Below are 19315 nucleotides of genomic sequence, written 5' to 3'. Positions count from 1 at the left end.
TGCTGTAAAATTCCAGGTTATTCTGTGGGCAAGATGCCCTTGGCATTATTCAATGGCTGAATATCAGGGACATTCTGTGGTCAGTTTGGTTGTATTTCCTTCTAGTTGTTGGCAGGGAAGTGGAAAGTGAAACTGAGCTGTGTACACTACAGCTGCTTTCTACATTTCGGGCTTTACTGGCTTTGCGTGACTGAGAGCAAACAAGGCAAAGGAGACTGGGAGCTCCAGCTCCCACTGCTAGTTGCTAACTTGTTTTGTTTAAGTGTGATCATATTTTTTAAAAGACAGTCCCTGATTCATTTCTTGCTCGTGACGACGTGAGTGGAAAATCTGTTTATTACTTTTGGGAGGGATCCCTGTGAAGAAAGATCCCTTGAGCAGGACGGCCCTGGTCATAGGAAGATCACTGAGATCAAGATAATGCTTCATGGAGCCGTGGCAGTATTCTGCTCTCCCTGAGCATTTCCATTCAGTTTCAGAACCACAACCAGTATTTCCTTGATGACGTACAAAATGCTGGAAGTGGACAGCAATTCCATCGGCATCTGAATGATCTCCCTTTTCTCCTCTTCATACAATCAAACAGCACAGGGGGAGGCCATTCGGCCCATTGTGCCTGTGCCGGCTCTATGAAAGAGCTATCCCATTAGTTCCACTCCGCCTGCTCTTTCCCCATAGCCCTGTAAATTTTTCCCTTTAAGTATTTATCCAATTCCCTTTTGAAAGTGACCATTGAATATGCTTCCACCGCCCTTTCAGGCAGCGCATTCCAGATCATAACAACTCACTGCGTTAAAAAAAAATTCTCCTTCCCGCCCCCCCCCCCACCCCGGCCAATTTTTTTGCCAATTACCTTAAATCTGTGTCCTCTGGTTACCAACCCTTCTGCCAGGGGAAACGTTTTCTCCTTATTTACTCTAGCAAAACCCCTCAATGCTGAACACTTCGATTAAATCTCTGCTCTAAGGAAAACAACCCCAGTTTCTCTAGTGTCTCCACATAACTGAATTCCCTCCTCCCTGGTACCATTCTAGCAAATCTCTTCTGCACCTTTCCTTTTTTGCCTCTTCTATCTTCTCTTTCCCCCCCCCCCCCCCCCCCCCCACCCCGACTTAGGAAGCACTGACCAGAAGCTCTTTTCTTCCCCCCCCCCCCCCCCCCCCCTCCCCCCCCCCCTTAAACAGTACCTTGTGTAAATGTGCATTCTTCGCCCGTGAGCTTCAATTATGAGGATTGGCAGACTATCTGCTTGTAGTGGGGATCACTGCTGCTGGTACCCAGCCTCTGTCGACACGGACTTCCTGGCAGGACTCTCTAGATCGTGATCAGTGGGACCGTGGCTGACTTTTACCTTTCCTTCCTCCCTATAGTGTATTTTCCAATATTCATATGTCAGCCTTGGCTGTGAGTGACAGCAAGGCTTTTCACCACAGGAGCTGGTCCTGTCCCGTCCTCGTTTGACACTTGCGACTTGCTGGAAAGCGATGCTCAACAGTTAGTCACTGGTTAGGCCTCACCGGGAGTATTGTGTACAACTCTGGGCAGTTTCTCCTTATTCTGGGCACCACACTTTAGGAAGGATGTCAAGACCTGTGAGAGGGTGCACATGAGGTTTACTAGAATCATACAGGGATGAGGGACTTCAGTTAAGTGGAGGGACTGGAGAAGCTGGGGTTGTTGGTCGTATAGCGGACGATTAAGGGGAGATTTAATGGAGGTGTTCAAAATCATGAGGGGTTTCGATAGACTAAATAAGGAGAAACTGTTTCTACTGGCAGAAGGGTCGGTAACCAGAGGGGACAGATTTAAGGTAATTAGCAGAAAAATCCAGGGGAAATGAGATTTCTGCAGTGAGTTGCAGAAATCTATTGGGAGGATGCCCTCGGTTACAGTCTGGGTCCGTGGGGACTGAAAGTGTGGTCCTGAAAGCGTCGACTGACTCACTTTCTGTTCTGATTTCAGGTCCTGCTGCTGCAAATGAAGGAGTGCTGGCCAACTTCTTTAACAGTTTATTGAGTAAAAAGACGGGTTCTCCCGGGAGTCCGGGAGCCGGAGGTGTACAGAACGCAGCCAAGAAATCAGGTAAGCCCTTGCCACCTGTCTGATGCATCCAGGCTGGGGGTGGCACATTCGACAGCGATGTTGTCACTGCGATTTCAGTAAAGCATCTTGGTGGGTGGGTGACGTTTTCATACGTAGGAAACGTCCATCAGTACTTCTAAACGTGGGGACAATTTGAAGCAATGAATTAAGGGTACCTTGATGGCTGAGATCTGAGCCTTGGACTGTGCTGACTTGACTGTGCTGACTTAACTGATCGCAGCCAGGGCAGCGATAAGGTTGCAACAATTAGCTGCAGTGTCCCTGGTTTAGAGAGAGGGTCATCGTCCGGGGGTTTCTGCTCCTGACTGCTGCACAGCAATTCCTGCTGGAAATGTGCAAGTGTACGAATGTTGGGTGAGCACGTGAACAACGGTCTGTTGTGTCCCCCCGTGGCAGCCAGCTGCCGCTTACCATCGAGAGACACAGATGACCACTTGGGTACGGAGCTAGAGATTGACCACAGCTTGTGGAACTGTGCCTCTTTCAAGTAGTCAACACTTTGAGGAGAGGTGACGGCGGGGGATAAAGTTACTCCCAACTTTTAGCGCAGACAAATCACTGGGACCTGCTGATTTATAGCTGCAGATTCCAAGACACGCTAGGGAAGAGACAGAGGCTCTGCCTACACTGGGGGTGAAGACGAAGGAGGAGTTTTTATCTAATATCAAACCTTGCTCTAGGTTTTTAATACTTGTGCCCTCCAGTCCAGTGTTTGTCCAAGTTAAATGGCTCATGTGCTTCCTGTTATCTGCTCCTCTTATTTACAGGCCTGGATCATGGCCCCACCCAGATTTTTTTCCCCCAGTTTAGTCATTGGAGCCTTTCTGCATCACTGTGTCCCCTAAAGACTGGAATCAGCCTGCTCCTGTATCCTGTACAAAACTACTGTTACAGTACTGCTTCCCCATTAGTTAGAGTTTTAACTTTAACTCTGCTTCAGCTCGAACCAGGGGATTGAATGGAAGCAGCTCGAGGCTGTTGGGATGCAGTCCATCTGTAATGATGCCAACGGGCGTTGGGGATGTGTTGTTTCCAAAATTGGGGGTTTTTTTTGTGTTGATGGGAAAATCAGAGATAATTTAATCATCAGGCACTGTGTGTAAAGTGTTCTGAGGAGTTCCCAAGATCTTTGTCAGTCAGGCCTACAACCAGCCAGACAATTCCCACTGGAGTCGGGTTGGAAATTCCTGAAATTCTTTGGAGCGGAGAGACTAGATCTTCAAGCTGTTTGAAAAGTAACAAGACAACATTTGCTCAGCAACTGACTAAAGGGCTGGTCATGAGGCAGTGTCCTGACACTTTATATCGCTGCCTGACCAGTAGTTTTCAAGTTTGATTTATGAAACTTCCCCCAATGGCTGTCTTAGAAAGTAAATCTTGCATTTATATAGCGCCTTTTGCGACCTCAGGAAAACGCAGATCGACTAAGTCGACACAAAGCAGGAATCTAACCTGTGATCCTTTGGCCTGTTTGATGTAGCATTACAGCACGCAGTGATTTGAGTACATAATCTCGGCTAACACTCCAGTGCAGTACCGAGGGAATGCTGCATTGTTGGAGGTGCCGTCTTTTTCGCTGAGACGTTAAACCAAGTCTACCCTCCCAGGTGGATGCAGAAGATCCCACGGCACTATTTCAAAGAGCAAGGGAGTTCTTCCTGGTGTCATGGACCAATATTTATCCCTCAAACCAACATCACTAAAAAGCAGATTATCTGGTCACTATCACGTTGCTGTTTGTGGGATTTTGCTGTATGCAAATAGGCTGCCATATTTCCTGCATTTCAACAGTGACTAAACCAACGTCGCACTTTTGAAGTGTAAAGCACTTTAGGACGTCCTGAGGTCGTGAAGAGCGCCATATAAAGGCATGTCTTTTTTTCTTCGCTGTCTGTGAGAAATTGAAGCCAATTCGTCTCCAGTCCCACGGTTATGCTGCAGCGGAGTCTGTGTATGCTGGGGATTTGCGGTGGATCCCGATTGCAGGAGATACTGACCATGGTGTTGCCGCATAGGAGAACGAGATGTGATTTTTGCGCCCAAGGTTTCCCTCGTCTATTCCTCTTTTTCCCCCAAACCCCCCACCCCTCCCCGGGCCCAACTCCAGGTTTGTGAGGGGAGGGTAGCATTGGAAGAAGATGGAAATTGCCAAAGGGAGAGAGAAGAATCCAAATGGATCCACCAGCCTGTATATATGAGCCTCCTGGTTAATCACAATGATATTAAGGGCTGGTAGCAGATTGTTGGACCCTTCATAACAAGGGAGCTTCAATAGATACCTTCCTTAAGCAAATATTTTTTAAAAAATAACACATATCTCTTGTACTTGGGCATACAAATTACCTCATGGTTTGACAAACAATTGGCACCATCATTTGAAGTTTGGCATTAAAAGTCACCTTCTCATCTCATTTTCCCCACTTTCTTTCTCTCTCTCTCTCTCTCTCTCTCTCTCTCTCTCCTTCCTCCAATTCCACTTATGCCTCACTTCCAATCATCTTTTCTCGTTTTTCTCCCTCCCTTGCCCCACTTATCATCCTCCCTCCCTCCCTCCCTCCCTCGCCCCACTTCTTAGTGAAATTGAGGTATCTCTCGACTGTGTGTACAGCTGCTCATGCTGGTAATTAATGCAGTCTGATCTGTGTAATCCGAAGATTCCCTCTAATTCCTATTAACTCTTCTGGTATCTGTTCCAAGTTAACAGGTGGAATAATCTGCCAGGCAACAAGGATATTTAAAACACAGCTGGATGCCAGGCTGGGAGAGTTAGAAACTGGAGGGATGAAATTTGCTGGACCCAATGTTACTTTCTCATCCTCGATATTTTTTTATGATGTTTTTAATTCTCTCTGATCCACACGCAACTGAGCTAGTTGGCCTGCTGTTATGGGCTTCGGCAAGGTTGTTGGGAAGTGCACGAGAGCAGCTTGGGGAATGAGGATACCCTCCCTGACTTCTTCCAGTGTAGTGGATCGGGTGAATTGTGGGCATGTGGCACTGTCATGGAACCAATGTTGGTGCCTCGGTTATGCTTTTGTATTCCACGGCTTTTAAACCATGTATTTCCATGCCTTGTATAGTTACATTGAGTCTACAGCACAGAAACAGGCCACTCGGCCCAACTGGCCTATGCCGGCATTTATGCTCCTCCCAGCCCACCTTCATCTAACCCCGTCGACATATGCGTCTATTCCTTTCTCCCTCATGCTTATCTAACTTTCCCTTAAATGTATCTATGCTATTTACATTGCTGTCTTATTCTTAAATAAACCTTTCTGCAAGCAGCACCAAGATGTGAAGCTTTGATGCCATTTTTGTTTTCACTAGAGTTTGGAGTGCTAACTTCTCTCTATATTGAGTAGGAACAGGCCACGAGGTTCTTTCCTAAAATGCAATGGTTTGTTTTTATATAACATTTTAAAAGCCCCAAAGCACTCTGTGCATACTGATTACTTTGAAACACAATGACTTACACATAGAAATATAAAGAAGTTACAGCACAGAAACAGACCATTTGGCCCAACCAGTCCATGTCGGCGTTTACCCTCCCTGCGAGCAGATAGTCCCAATCACTTTTACCCACCCTGTTCCCATATCCCTTCAACTCCTTTTCCTTCCATTTATTCAGTCTCCCCTTGAATATTGACATAATTTCTGCTTCAACCACTAGCCCAGGAAGTGAATTCCACAGCCTCATAATTTTGTGTGAAGAAGTTTCTCATGCCCTCTGTTCTGAATCTCTTACCTTTAGTCTTGTACCTTGACACTCTTTCCCCACCCCCCCCACCCCAAAATCACTGTTTACTTTATAAGGAATCTTACAACACCAGGTTATAGTCCAACAGTTTTATTTGAAAATCACAAGCTTTCGGGGGCTTTCTCCTTCGTCAGGTGAAGTGTGGGATTCCATGAAGGTTACTGCATATATAGTCAGAGAACAATGCCTGGTGATTACAGATAATCTTTTCAACTGCCCGTTGTCAAGGCAATCAAAGGAGTGTTCAGACAGAGACATTACATACAGGACTACTGAATATACAAACGGTCAGAACAAAAGACACAGACAGAGAGAAAGAGAGAAAATGACCCGTTGTATTAAAAACAGATAACTTTTTTTTGCTGGTGGGGTTACGTGTCGGGTGACATGAACCCAAGATCCCGTTTGAGGCCGTCCTCATGGGCGCGGAACTTGGCTATCAATTTCTGCTCGACGATTTTGCGTTGTCGTGTGTCTCGAAGGCCGCCTTGGAGAACGCTTACCCGAAGATCGGTGGCTGAATGTCCTTGACTGCTGAAGTGTTCCCCGACTGGGAGGGCACCCTCCTGTCTGGCGATTGTTGCGCGGTGTCCGTTCATCTGTTGTCGCAGTGTCTGCGTGGTCTCGCCAATGTACCATGCTCCGGGGCATCCTTTCCTGCAACGTATGAGGTAGACAACGTTGGCCGAGTCACAGGAGTATGAACCATGTACCTGGTGGGTGGTGTCCTCTCGTGTGATGGTGGTATCTGTGTCGATGATCTGACATGTCTTGCAGAGGTTACCGTGGCAGGGTTGTGTGGTGTCGTGGACGCTGTTCTCCTGAAAGCTGGGTAATTTGCTGCGGACGATGGTCTGTTTGAGGTTGGGTGGCTGTTTGAAGGCGAGTAGTGGAGGCATGGGGATGGCCTTAGCGAGGTGTTCGTCGTCATCGATGACATGTTGAAGGCTGCAGAGAACATGGCGTAGTTTCTCCGCTCCGGGGAAGTACTGGACGACGAAGGGTACTCTGTTGGTTGCGTCCCGTGTTAGTCTCCTGAGGAGTTCGATGCGATTTTTCGCTGTGGCCCCTCGGAACTGTTGATCGAGTCGAGCATCATATCCCGTTCTTACGAGGGCGTCTTTCAGGTGTCCATCGCGTCCCTCTCGTCTGAGCAGATACTTTAGGTTAATGTGGCAGCCATTTTGGTGGTGTTGGTTGAGAATGTTGACCAAGCTATTCCGAAGAAGTCCCTGTTCTTTGAATAATGCCATTTGATCTTTAACAGGCAAACATCCTTGGTTTAATGTCTCAACGATGCACAGAACTCAGTTAATGCAGTGATCCCTCAGTGCCGCACGGGGGTGTCGGTCAGGATTCTGAGCTACCAACTAAACCAAGCAGACACTTATTGGTGGATCAGCCCCCTTATTGCCACATGCCTGAGTCCCTGCTTGCTTCAGGCCCATGTCAAGTTGCCTCTTGAACCCACCTTTCCTATCCGTTTCAGTTGCATTCCCTGGTAACATCTGGAATGCACCTGCCTGAAAGGGTGGTGGAAGCAGATTCAACAGTAACTTTCAAAATGGGAATGGGATACATAATTAGAAAGGAAAGATCTGCAGGGCTATGGGAAAGAACAGCGAAATGGGACTAATTGGATATCTCGTATATGAACTGGCACAGGCACGATGGACCGAATGGCCTCCTGTGTAGTACGATTCCATACCAGAGACTAAGAGCAAGAACAGAAAATCTAAGAACGGAATGTACAAGACAGAGGATTTACACAGTGTTTGATTGGATGTTTCACACTTTTTTTAATTGTGCTTCTCTCCCAAATTTTATTTCCAGGACAAAAGCCGGTTTTAACAGACGTTCAAGCAGAGCTGGACAGGATGTCTCGAAAGCCGGATTCTGTAGTCACAACAAACAACTCTTCTCCAACAGAAAACGAAGCCTAAAAGCTGCAGACACACTTGTGTATAATATAATATATTAAAAATAAAAGACCAAATTAGACAATTGCATCAATCGAGAGGGCTAGCAGTTGTCTAATGCAGCAGCCGCTATCAGTTTTTGTTTGGGGGGCATGAAGGCATTAACTAAATTTAAAAATGACTTGTTGCAGGATAAGTGTGTGCATTCCACAAATGTAAAATAAATCCCTGTGTCTGACAACACGTTAATCATAAAAAAAGAAGTTTTATCGGAAAAGGTTAAAGGGGAAAATTCTCACCCAGTACACTGGCACAGAGGTGTGTTGCTGGGATTTGAGGCAGTGCCCAGGGACCAGCGGGCGTGGGGGGGCGAAAGAGGGGGAGGGGAGGAAGTTGGGGAAGGAAATCATAGGACTGGGTTACTTAGCACATTACAACTTCTGCAGCTTTTGGGGGGGGGGGGGTGTTGTTCCCAAGAGATCTTAAAATCGGAGACCGAGATCAAGAGTAAAAGTTGTGCTGTTATTCCCTTTACCCATTGACTGCTCGTTGAAGAGCCGGGGTGGGGGGGCACTGCCAGTGCTTGAGCCAGACAGTGTGGGTCAGTTAGTAATCTGCACAGTCAGGTATTGGATGGAAGAACCAAGCTAGTGCAGGAGGTGGACCAGGTGGCAGCGGCAGGACGCTGTGCGAGAGGAGGAAGAGGAGGTTTGGGGGGCGGGGGGGGGGGGGTGGGGGGGAGGGAGGGCGGGAGGAGTCGGTGGCTGACCCGTAAATAACCGAATGTAGAAACGGCACAGTGTGAAACCGGTTTTTAAGGAACTGCTCAAATGAATCAGGACTTGGGAGGAGGGAGTGGAGCAGGGTGGGGGGAGGAGAACAACTCTTAAAATCATGTATTTATCGAAGACCAAATTGTGTCTTTGAATTTAAACACTTTTGGGACGTTTAGAGGGCACTTTGAATTATTTGTTGTTGTTGAGGACACAGGGAAGAGGAGGGACCTGCTGGATACAAGTGCCTGACACACGAATGTGCAGGTGTCATAGTAAGCGCTCAACTCGAACATGCACTATAGCACAAGCGGTCGGTCGCTTCATGGCGTTTTATTTTTTTTTAAACTTAATTTAAAAGTTATTTTATCCGGGAATGGAACATTTTTTTGTTTCTTGTTATTTTCTGATAGCCCCTGCCTTCCTTGAACCAGTAGCGAGTTAGTCCACCTTGAAAGCAGAATGTACTAAAAGGAAAAAAAAGTTTTATTCTCTCTGCCCTCCACCCCCCCTCCACCCACCCACGAAAAGATATATCTGAGGAAAGCATCATTCCATTGTCTAGCTGCAGTTAATGAAATGGCACATTATTTCTGTGATTGTAAACACTACTCGTTGTAAAGTACCTTATTGCATTGCATTCTCGAGGGGATAACCACAGAATGGAATTCTGCAGACTTCCACTTTCCGTTGTACAAACTGTGCTAACTTGTGCTGAAATAGGAGGTCTGAATAATTGCCATTTTCCCTATAACATTGCATATATATTATTAAAGCAGTAATATATTTACCACTGAAAGCTGGGCATAATTAGCTTTTTCTGTGTACTTTCTAATAGCCAGGCTGTTTGTATAATTTTTTTTTTTATTTTTTTTTTTGAAGCTCTTATCTGTAATACGCGTGTATGGAAGTATCCAGGAATGACGCACTCCTGTAGAAGTAGGTTGTTCTCTGGTTCCTTGCGCCAAGGAAGGAGAGGGGGGAATGTTCCCAGGTTTGTCTGGAGAATTTACCTGTAATGTATAAACCAAAGCTGGCGTAGCTTTGGAGAAACCGCACACTTGGTCCACTGTTTTATTTTCAATTTTAGAAGAAATTAAACCGCTGAAACCAAATGTGCAAACAAATCCTTACACTGCTTCTGAGATAACAGAACAAAAGGTTAATCCGTATAACTCTTGTATAGCAGGATGCTGAATAATTGTCACACTAACCTCAAGAAATCCAATTAGTGGTTAAAGTGGACTTTTTTCTGTCTTTGTCTCTTCCTGATCTGCCCCTCCCTCCCTGTGCAGTTTTGTCTGTCCCATTCTGCATGTTTCCCCCCTCCCTGCATTTTCCCTTTTCATTCCTCTCTACCTTTCACATCTTGGTCTCTTTCTGCCCCCAGCTTTTTCAGTCTGTATATCTTTCCTCCCCTGTCGTCTAATACTTCTATCTCCCATCTTCATTTTTCTATTTTTCTTTTCCCCCTTTATCCCTCCTCTCCATCTCTCCTTCCCCTTTTCTTGATACTGCTTTGCGTCTCTCCCTTCTTGCCCTTGTCCTTTTTCAGTTAGTGTTTTCTCCTCCTATTTCCCCTCTTTTCCCCCCCCCCCCTCCACTTTCAATCTGTGCCTCTCTCGTTAATTCTCTCTCCCTCTTTGTTCAGCAGAGTTGCAATTCTGTCCAAAAGATGCTGTTGTCGAAAACATCTGGCTTGATCTTGTTCACATATTCCTATCAGAACTGAAATGATATGTTTATGCTGCTTAATTTAAAGTTTGCACTTGAAATATTTTGCGGGAAGAAAACAACAAATTGGCATTTTAAAAACAACTTTTAAATGAATAATTATTTAATGAAGTGAAACAAGTGCTAATGTTCACCGTCAATTAAGGGGGATATTTAATGGAGGGAGAGAGATAGGGGAGATATGTATACATATAAATAAGGTTCTCCATTTACTATATTAGTTCAAACTTTTTTGTACTGCATTTCAGACTGAAATTGTAACATTGAGAGGAGAGTTCTGATTTAGTTCACGTGTATGGCTTTAACCTGATACAGTCGTGTGGAATCTTGCTTTTTCTCTAGTGCTGACAAAGACAAAAATGTGTGTCTCCACGTACCGGCTTCAATAAATGTGAATCCAGACTCACTGTTGTTTTCTGGTCTTTAGATTTGGTGGAAGTAGCTTGGAGGGACTTTCTTAAGACACTGGGGTACGGGTTCCATGGGCCCTGACCCCGCGCTGGGGCAACGGGTTCCATGGGCCCTGAATCATGGGTCATTACTTTCACTTAATGAGGGGTTTGGATCCTTTGATGCATATTTGTTGCAAGAAACTCTGGCACACTCAGACCCTATTTTGTTGCCAATTCACTTATTTACATGTTTTTCTTTCAGTAATTAGTAAGTGCTTCTGGCATCATTGGGAGCCAATGGCTTTGAGTCTGCTGGTGCGAGAAGGCTAAATTCCCCCCCCCCCCCCCCCACTCAGTATTCCTCCCCTGACCACTAGTTTATGACACTGCCTCTACGAGTAACTGTACAAACTCCACTCCAGTGCTCTGATGGCTCAGCAAGTTTGTTTAGTGAGTGAAACGTAATTTGCATTTATATAAGCACCTTTCATGTCCTCAGGACATCCCAATGTGCTTCACAGCCAATGAATTGCTATTGAAGTGTGGTCACTGATGAGCAACTGAGCCATGTATTGACCTTGGTTGGGTGGTGGTGGGGTCCAAGGTTCACCCCATGTTCCCCCCATTCTTTGCTGAGTTAGCTGGTCCTGGTGGGGTGTTGCAGTTGGCCTGGGGGAGTGAAAATTGCGCAGTGTTCCGGTTGCTAATCACTGTCCAATTACTGCTGCCAGACCCGTGTACGTGTTTGGGTGAAGACTGGATCAGCCTCTGCTGCAGTTGAATAGCGTACTGGCAGTCACTAGTAAGGCACACACCAGAATAGAGGTCAGTCAGGTGGGCCACTGCTGCCCCCTTCAACAGGAGAACATTTGGCGAGAAAAATGCAGTTCAATTAATAGCTGGGCTTAATCCTTTTAACCCAGTTGTTGGTTTTTTGTGCCAACAACTCGCAACTTAAACAATAATATGATTCCTAAGTGAATGCAACAAATGTTAATACTCAATTATTCTTTGTAATTTTTGACTGAGGTAGGAAGGAAGACTGGAGAGATTTGAGCTAACTTCATGGAGCTACATAAGATAGTAAGCGGTGTGGAAAAGGTAAAGTAGGAACACAATTTCAATTAAACTGGCTGTGGGTCGTGGGGACACAGTTTCACACGAGTAAAAGGCAGATTTAGGACTGATAATCGGGAAGTACTTCATGCAAAGCGATCAACACATGGAACGGATTTTGGGTAGGGAAGTGGAGGTGAAATCCCTAAAATCATTTAGGAAACGACAGCTACAACTTGCATTTATAATAGCGCCTTTAATGTAGTAAAACATCTCCAGGAGCGATTATCAAATAAAATGTGACACCGAGGCACACGAGATATTAGGGCCAGGTAAAGAGGTAGGTTTTAAGGAGGAAAGGGAGGCGAAGAGGTTTCGGAAAGGAATTTCAGAACTTAGGGTCTTGGCAGCTGATGGTATGCTATTACTGAATACTAGGGGGGAGAACTCGGGTTTTTCTCATGGGCCTTACCTTTAAAGGGAGCAAGGAAGGTGTGTACACTTGAGAGTTTTCAGGTTAGGCTGATCAATGAGTAAATATACTGTGTAGTTTGGTGTTGTCCTGTACAGACCAGCACAGCTCTTAAGTTTTATTCTCGGGATGTGGGTGTCGTTGGCATTAATTGCCCATTCATAATTACCCCTGAGAAGGTGGTGAGGGTGGGTTCTTTGTAACGGTTTGATGCAACTGAATGGCTTGCTAGGGCACTTCAGAGGGCAGTTAATGGTCAACCACGTTGCTGTGGGACTGGAGTCACATATGGGCCCAGACCGGGTAAGGACAGATTGTTGGTCCAGCTGAAAGCAGCTAATGAGGACACTCCTGTTTGAGAGGTAGAACAGGTCGGTATCTACTGATTTGTGCTGAAGAGTCCATCGACCTTGCAGACCGGGCAAGATGGAATTCATCGAAGGTAAGTAACACCAATGAGAATGTAATGGCGTACCAGGAAAGTTGTTACAGGAAGTAAGTGTGACTAGTGTGCATATAACAACAACTACTTGCATTTATATAGCGCCTTTAACGTAGCAAAATGTCCCAAGGTGCTTCACAGGAGCGATTATCAAACAAAATTTGACACCGAGCCACATAAGGAGATATTAGTACTGGTGAGCAAAATCTTGGTCAAAGAGGTAGGTTTTAAGGAGCATCTTAAAGGAGGGAGAGAGAGGTTGAGGGGTTTTGGGAGGGAATTCTGGAGCTTAGGGCCTTGATGGCTGAAGGCACGGCTGCCAATGGTGCAGTGAAGGAAGTGGGTAATGCACAAGGGGCGACGTAGAGAAAAACTCCAGGAATATAAAATACTTGAGCCAGAGTGTTTGCAAATTCTAATCTGACCTTCCCATAAACAAAACCAACATTCTAACATCCAGCTTCAATAGCAATTAACCTTTTGAATGAATTCAGCCAGTGTTTACTTAATAGCAATTTTATATATAGCCTTAAAGCGACACACTCAATATGTCAGCCGAGTAATGCATTATTCTTTATTATGTACTCTGTGTCCATATATAGTGCAACCTCTAATGTGAGGAGCTTCATGGAGAGATTAGTTGGGTATATATATATAAAAGCAATATGTCTAATGCTTGTCGCACCCGTCTATATGCAAATTTCAGTCAATTTTTTATTTAAACAGCAATCATTTATAATTTACAGAAATTACCCCAGTGTCAGAAAGTAGACAGGAGACAGAATGTGTCTAATTTCTGATTAACACTTGACAATCACGTCTTTTGGATGAGACGTAAAACGGAGGCCCCATCTGCCCCCTCAGGTGGACTTAAAAACATCCCATGGCACTTTTCGAAGAAGAGCAGGGGAGTTCTCCCTGCTGTCCCAGCCAACATTTATCCCTTAACAACAGTGCTAAAAACAGATTATCTGGTTATTATCATATTACTGTTTGTGGAAGCTTGCCGTGCACAAATTGGCTGCTACATTTCAAAAAGTACTTAATTGGCTGTAAAGAGCTATGTAAATACAAGTCTTTCCTTTTAAGAACAAAAAACAACCCAGGCATTTCAATGTGAGTCTGAATTTTCAACGACAGCAATAATAGAACCATAGAAAAGATACACCACAGAAAGGGGGCCATTCGGCCCATCGTGTTCGCGCCAGCTCGAAGAACAACCAGATGCCCATTCTAATCCCAGCTTACAGCACTTTAGGTGCAGGTCCAGGTACTTTTTAAAAAGAGTTGAGGGTCCCTGCCACTACCACCAATTCGGGCAGCGAATTCCATACACCCACCGCCCTCTGGGTAAAAAATTTTTTCTTCATGTCCCCTCTAATCCTTCTGCCAATCAGCTTAAATCCATGTCCTCTAGTTCTTGAACTCTCCACTAGGGGAAACAGGTGTACTCCCTGTTTACTCTATCTGGGCCACTCATAATTTTGTACACCTCCATCAAGTCACCCTTCAGCCTCCTCTGCTCCAAGGAAAACAAACTCAGCCTATCCAATCTCCTCATAGCTGCAATTTTCAAGCCCTGGCAACATTCTTGTAAATCTTCTGTGCACACTCTCCAGAGCAATTACGTCCTTCCTGTGATGTGGTGACCAGAACCGCGCACAATACTCCAGCTGTGGCCTTACCAGTGTTTTATACAGTTCCATCATTACATCCCTGCTTTTGTATTCTATACCTCGGAGAGCATTCTATATGCCTTCTTCACAACCTATCTACCTGTACTGCCACCTTCAGGGACCTGTGCACATGCACTCCAAGGTCTCTCACTTTCTCTACCCCTCTCAATATATTCCCGTTTACTGCGTATTCTCCTTTACTGTTTGCCCTCCCTACGTGCGTTACCTCACACTTCTCCGGGTTGAACTCCATTTGCCACTTTTCCGCCCACTCCACCAACCCATTGATATCTTCTTGGAGTCTACAGCTATCCTCTTCACTATCAACTACACGGCCAATTTTTGTGTCGTCTGCAAATTTGCCAATCATGCCCCCTACATTCAAGTCCAAATCATTAATATGTACCACAAACAGCAAGGGACCCAACACTGAGCCCTGTCACACACCACTGGAAACGGATTTCCATTCGCAAAGACATCCATTGACTTTTACCCTTTGTTTCCTGTTGCTGAGCCAATTTTGGATCCAATTCACCACATTTCCCTGTATCCCATGGGCTTTTACCTTTCTGACCAGTCTGCCATGTGGGATCTTGTCAAATGCCTTACTAAAATCCATGTAGTCAACATCTACTGCACTACCCTCATCAATCCTCCTTGTCATTTCCTTAAAGAATTCAATCAGATTTGTAAGGCATGACGTTCCCTGCACAAATCCATGCTGACTATCCCTGATTAAACCATGCCTTTCCAAGTGACAGTTTATCCTATCTCTCAGTATTGATTCTAATAGTTTGTGCACCATCGAGGTAAGACTGATCGGCCTATAATTGTTCGGCCTTTCCCTCGTATCCTTTTTAAACAAAGGTACTACGTTTTCAGTCTTCAAGTCCTCTGGTACCTCCCCTGTATCTAGTGAGGATTGGAAAATGATCCTCAGAGCATCCATTATTTCCTCCCTGGCTTCCTTCAATAGTCTCGGAAACAATCCATCCGGCCCTGGTGATTTATCAACTTTCAAGGATTCCAGTCCCTCTAGTACTTTCTCTCTCGTAATGTTTACCTTATCCAATATTTCACACCTCTCCTCTTTAACTACTACGTTCAGATCATCCCTTTCTGAATATGGAGACAAAATATTCATTTAAAATCCTACCCACATCCTCTGTTTCTACACACAAATTACCCTTATCATCCCTGATAGGTCCCACCTTTTCCTTAGCTATCCTCTTGTTCTTAATGTACTGAGAAAACATCTTTGGGTTTTCTTTAACCTTATTAGCTAATATTTTTTCATGCCCTCTCTTTGCTTTCCTTATTTCCTTTTTTACGTCATCCCTGTACTTTCTATACTCTTCTAGGCTTTCTGCAGTATTTAGTTTTCTGTGACAGTCATGAGCTTTCTTTTTCTGCTTTATCTTGCCCTGTATACTTCTAGACAACCAGGAGGCTCTAAATTTGGCAGTGCCACCCTTTTTCTTTGAGGGGACGTATCTGCATTGTGCCTGTAGAATTTTACTTTTTAGTGCCTCCCACTGGCTTGCCACTGATTTCTCCTCAAGTAGTTGTGTCCAGTCCACTTCTGCCAAATCACCTCTTAGTTCTGTAAAATTTGCCTTCCCCCAATTTAAAACGTTTACTCCTGATTTAACTCTGTCCTTTTCCATAATAATGCTAAAACTAACTGAATTGTGGTCACTATCCCCAATATGGTCACCCACTGTCACTTCACCCACTTGCCCATCTTCATTTCCCAGGACTAAATCTAGAATTGCATCCCCTCTTGTTGGGCTTGTCACGTACTGGCTAAAAAAGTTCTCCTGGACACCGATCAAGAATTTTGCGCCCTCTGTGCCCCTCACACTGTTTGAATCCCAGTTGATGTTAGGGTAGTTGAAGTCCCCTACTATTATTGCCCTCTTATTTTTGCACTCAGAAATTTGCCTACATATTTGTTCTTCTATCTCCCTTTCGCTATTTGGGGGTCTATAGTACACTCCTAGTAGTGTGACTGCCCCTTTTTTATTTCTTCGCTCAACCCATATGGCCTCGATTGATGATCCATTTAACATATCATCCCTTCTCACAACTGTAAAAGATTCTTTAACCAATAATGCAACCCCTCCCCCCCCCCTCCTTTTTTATTACCCACTCTGTCCTGCCTGAAAACTCTATATCCAGGGATATTGAGCTGCCAATTATCCCCCTCTTTAAGCCAGGTTTCCATTATAGTATTGATATGCTGCCATGTGTCTATCTGTGCCCTTAGCTCATCTGCTTTGTTTGTAATACTCCTCGCATTGAAGTATATACCCTTTTAACCCCATCAAATTCCTGTGCTGAACACTATTTAACCTTTTGCTTCTTTTGCCTTTGAGTCGCTAACTACGTCACTAACTGCTTTTCTACTTCCCCTTTGCTGGCCTGAATCTGTCCTATCTGTACCTGCCCTTTGGTTCCCATCCCCCTGCCATACTAGTTTAAACCCTCCCCAACAGAACTAGCAAATGCCCCCTCGTGGATATTGGTCCCAGTTCTGCTTGGGTGCAACCCGTCCAGCTTGTACAGGTCCCGCCTTTCCCAGAATCGGTCCCAATGCCTCAGGAATTTAAACCCCTCCCTCCTACACCATCTTTCAAGCCACGCATTCATCTGGTCTATTCTATTTCTGCTCTTGCTAGCACGTGGCACTGGGAGTAATCCTGAGATTATTGCCTTCGAGGTCCTGCTTTTTAGTTTATTTCCTAACTCCCGATATTCTGCTTGCAGGACCTCATCACTTTTTTTTACCATGTCGTTGGTACCAATATGCACCACGACCTCTGGCTGTTCACCCTCCCCCTTCAGAATGTCCTGCAGCCGCTCCGTGACATCCTTGACCCTAGCACCAGGGAGGTAACATACAACCCTGGAGTCATGTCTGCAGCCGCAGAAACGCCTATCTGTTCCCCTTACGATGGAATCTCCTATCACTATTGCTCTCCCATTCTTTTTCCTCCCTTCCTTTGCAGCTGAGTCACTCGTGGTGCCACGGTCTTGGCTCTTGCTGCATTCCCCTGATAAGCCATCTCCCCCAACAATATCCAAAGCAGAATATCTGTTTGAGAGAGAGATGGCCCCAGGGGACTCCTGCTCTACCTGCCTCGTACTTTTACTCTGCCTGGCGGTCACCCATTTCCTTTCTGCCTGCGTAATCTTTACCTGCGGTGTGATCACCTCACTGAACGTGCTGTCCACGATAGTCTCAGCATCGCGGATGCTCCACAGTGAATCCACCTGCAGCTCCAGCTCCGAAATACGGTTAGCCAGTAGCTGCAGCTGGACACACTTCCTGCACACATGGTCGCCAGGGACACCGGTTGTGTCCATGACTTCCCACATAGCGCAGGAGGAGCATATCACGGGTGCGAGCTCTGCTGCCGTGACTTGCCTTGTTAGTTACTCCCTTTTAAGGAGTTTACTCCTTTTAAATTACTCTTAATTTAGAGAATGTTAACTGCACAAGGGACCTTGATTCACTACAATCTGCGCATGTTCCTCACCAAAGGGTAATTAAACCCTGATTGACCTGATTAAAGGATGTGACAGGGTAGAAAAAAAGCAACTATTTCCTCTGGTGAGGGAGATCAGAACAAGGGGGTATAACTTTAAATGTAGAGTTAGGCTGCTCAGGGGTGATATCAGGAAGCATTTCTCCACACCGAGGGGAGTGGAAAACTCTCCCCCAAACAGCTGTTGAAGCTGGGGGTCAGTTGAAAAGTTCAGAACTATGATAGCTTTTTGTTAAGTAAGGATATCACTAGATATGGAGCAAAGGTAGGTAAATGGGGTTGAGATACAGATCAGCTGTGATCTAATTAAATGGCTGGACAGATTTGAGGGGCTGATTATCATACTCCTGTTCCTATATTCCTAACTCTGTTTATTTAACAGTTAGACTTTGGGGCCTTAACGGGACACAACTTCATCTTAGCAGCAGAATAATAGTGTAGATTATATAGGGATGGGCAATAAATGCTGACCTTGCTGGCGACGGCCACATCCCATGAATGAATTTAAAAAATGGTACTCCAGTGCTTGTTGAACAGTATAACTACCTAATTTACAGTGAGCGCCACCACATGAGCTCTGCAGATACTTATATAAAAGTTTCGCATCTGGTGTGTCATTCACTCTCTATGCTGACACTCCACTGCAGTACTGAGGGAGTGCTGCACTGTCGAAGGTGCCGTCTTTCGGATGAGATGTTAAACCGAGGCCCCAGTCTGCCCTCTCAGGTGGACGTAAAAGATCCCATGGCACTATTTTGATCAATAAAACAGATTATCTGGTCATTGTCACATTGCTATTTGTGGGATCTTGCTGTGTGCAAATTAGCTGCTGCATTTCCGACATTACAACAGTGATTACACTTCAAAAGTACTTCATTGGCTGTAAAACACTTTGGCCGTGAAAGGTGCTATATAAATGCAATTCTTTTAGATGGTCACAATCAAAATGTCACATTTTGTTGCAAATGTAAAACAATTTTTTTGTTATTAAAACAAACACCGGTCAGTGACCCACGGTTTACTAGCTGCTACCGCGGCCAGAGGAATGACCTCTGCAGTTTACAACCAGCAACAGTTATCGAGATTTCCCAATTTAGAGCAGTGGCTTTACTCAAAGGGACAGGCCAAGTTGGCAGTTAAACATTGTAACTGTGCTCCAGACCCCAGACTGCTCCTGAGCAATGCTACGAAAAATCTGCTAGTATTGTAGATATTGTAACTTTGTTTTTTTTTAAAAAAGCATACGGGATCCTTGGCTTTATAAATAGAGGCAGGGTAAAAAAGCAAGGAAGTTATGCTAAATCTTTATAAAACGCTGGTCAGGCCTCAGCTGGAGTATAGTGTCCAATTCTGAGCACTGCACTTTTAGGAAGGATGTCAAGGCCTTGGAGAGGCTGCAGAGCAGATTTAATAGAACTTTGCCAGGGTTAATGGACTTCA

General features: G+C 45.0%; 1 protein-coding gene across 1 annotated transcript in view; it reads left to right on the top strand.

The window, feature by feature from the left end:
* Positions 1-7864, top strand: part of dync1li2 (dynein, cytoplasmic 1, light intermediate chain 2) — a 96452-nt gene extending 88588 nt beyond the window's left edge. Inside the window, exons 12-13 of the mRNA XM_067998179.1 lie at positions 1963-2082; positions 7694-7864. Of these exons, the coding sequence (XP_067854280.1) occupies positions 1963-2082; positions 7694-7803 (230 nt within the window). The 3' untranslated portion in view covers positions 7804-7864. The remainder of the gene's footprint in view (positions 1-1962; positions 2083-7693) is intronic.
* The last annotated feature ends 11451 nt before the right edge of the window (positions 7865-19315 follow it).

This window comes from Heptranchias perlo, chromosome 16 (genome assembly GCF_035084215.1).
Source record: "Heptranchias perlo isolate sHepPer1 chromosome 16, sHepPer1.hap1, whole genome shotgun sequence".
Taxonomy (NCBI): Eukaryota; Metazoa; Chordata; class Chondrichthyes; order Hexanchiformes; family Hexanchidae; genus Heptranchias; species Heptranchias perlo.
The sequence above is the reverse complement of the archived record's forward strand: the minus strand, read 5'-3'. Positions and strand labels throughout refer to the sequence as shown.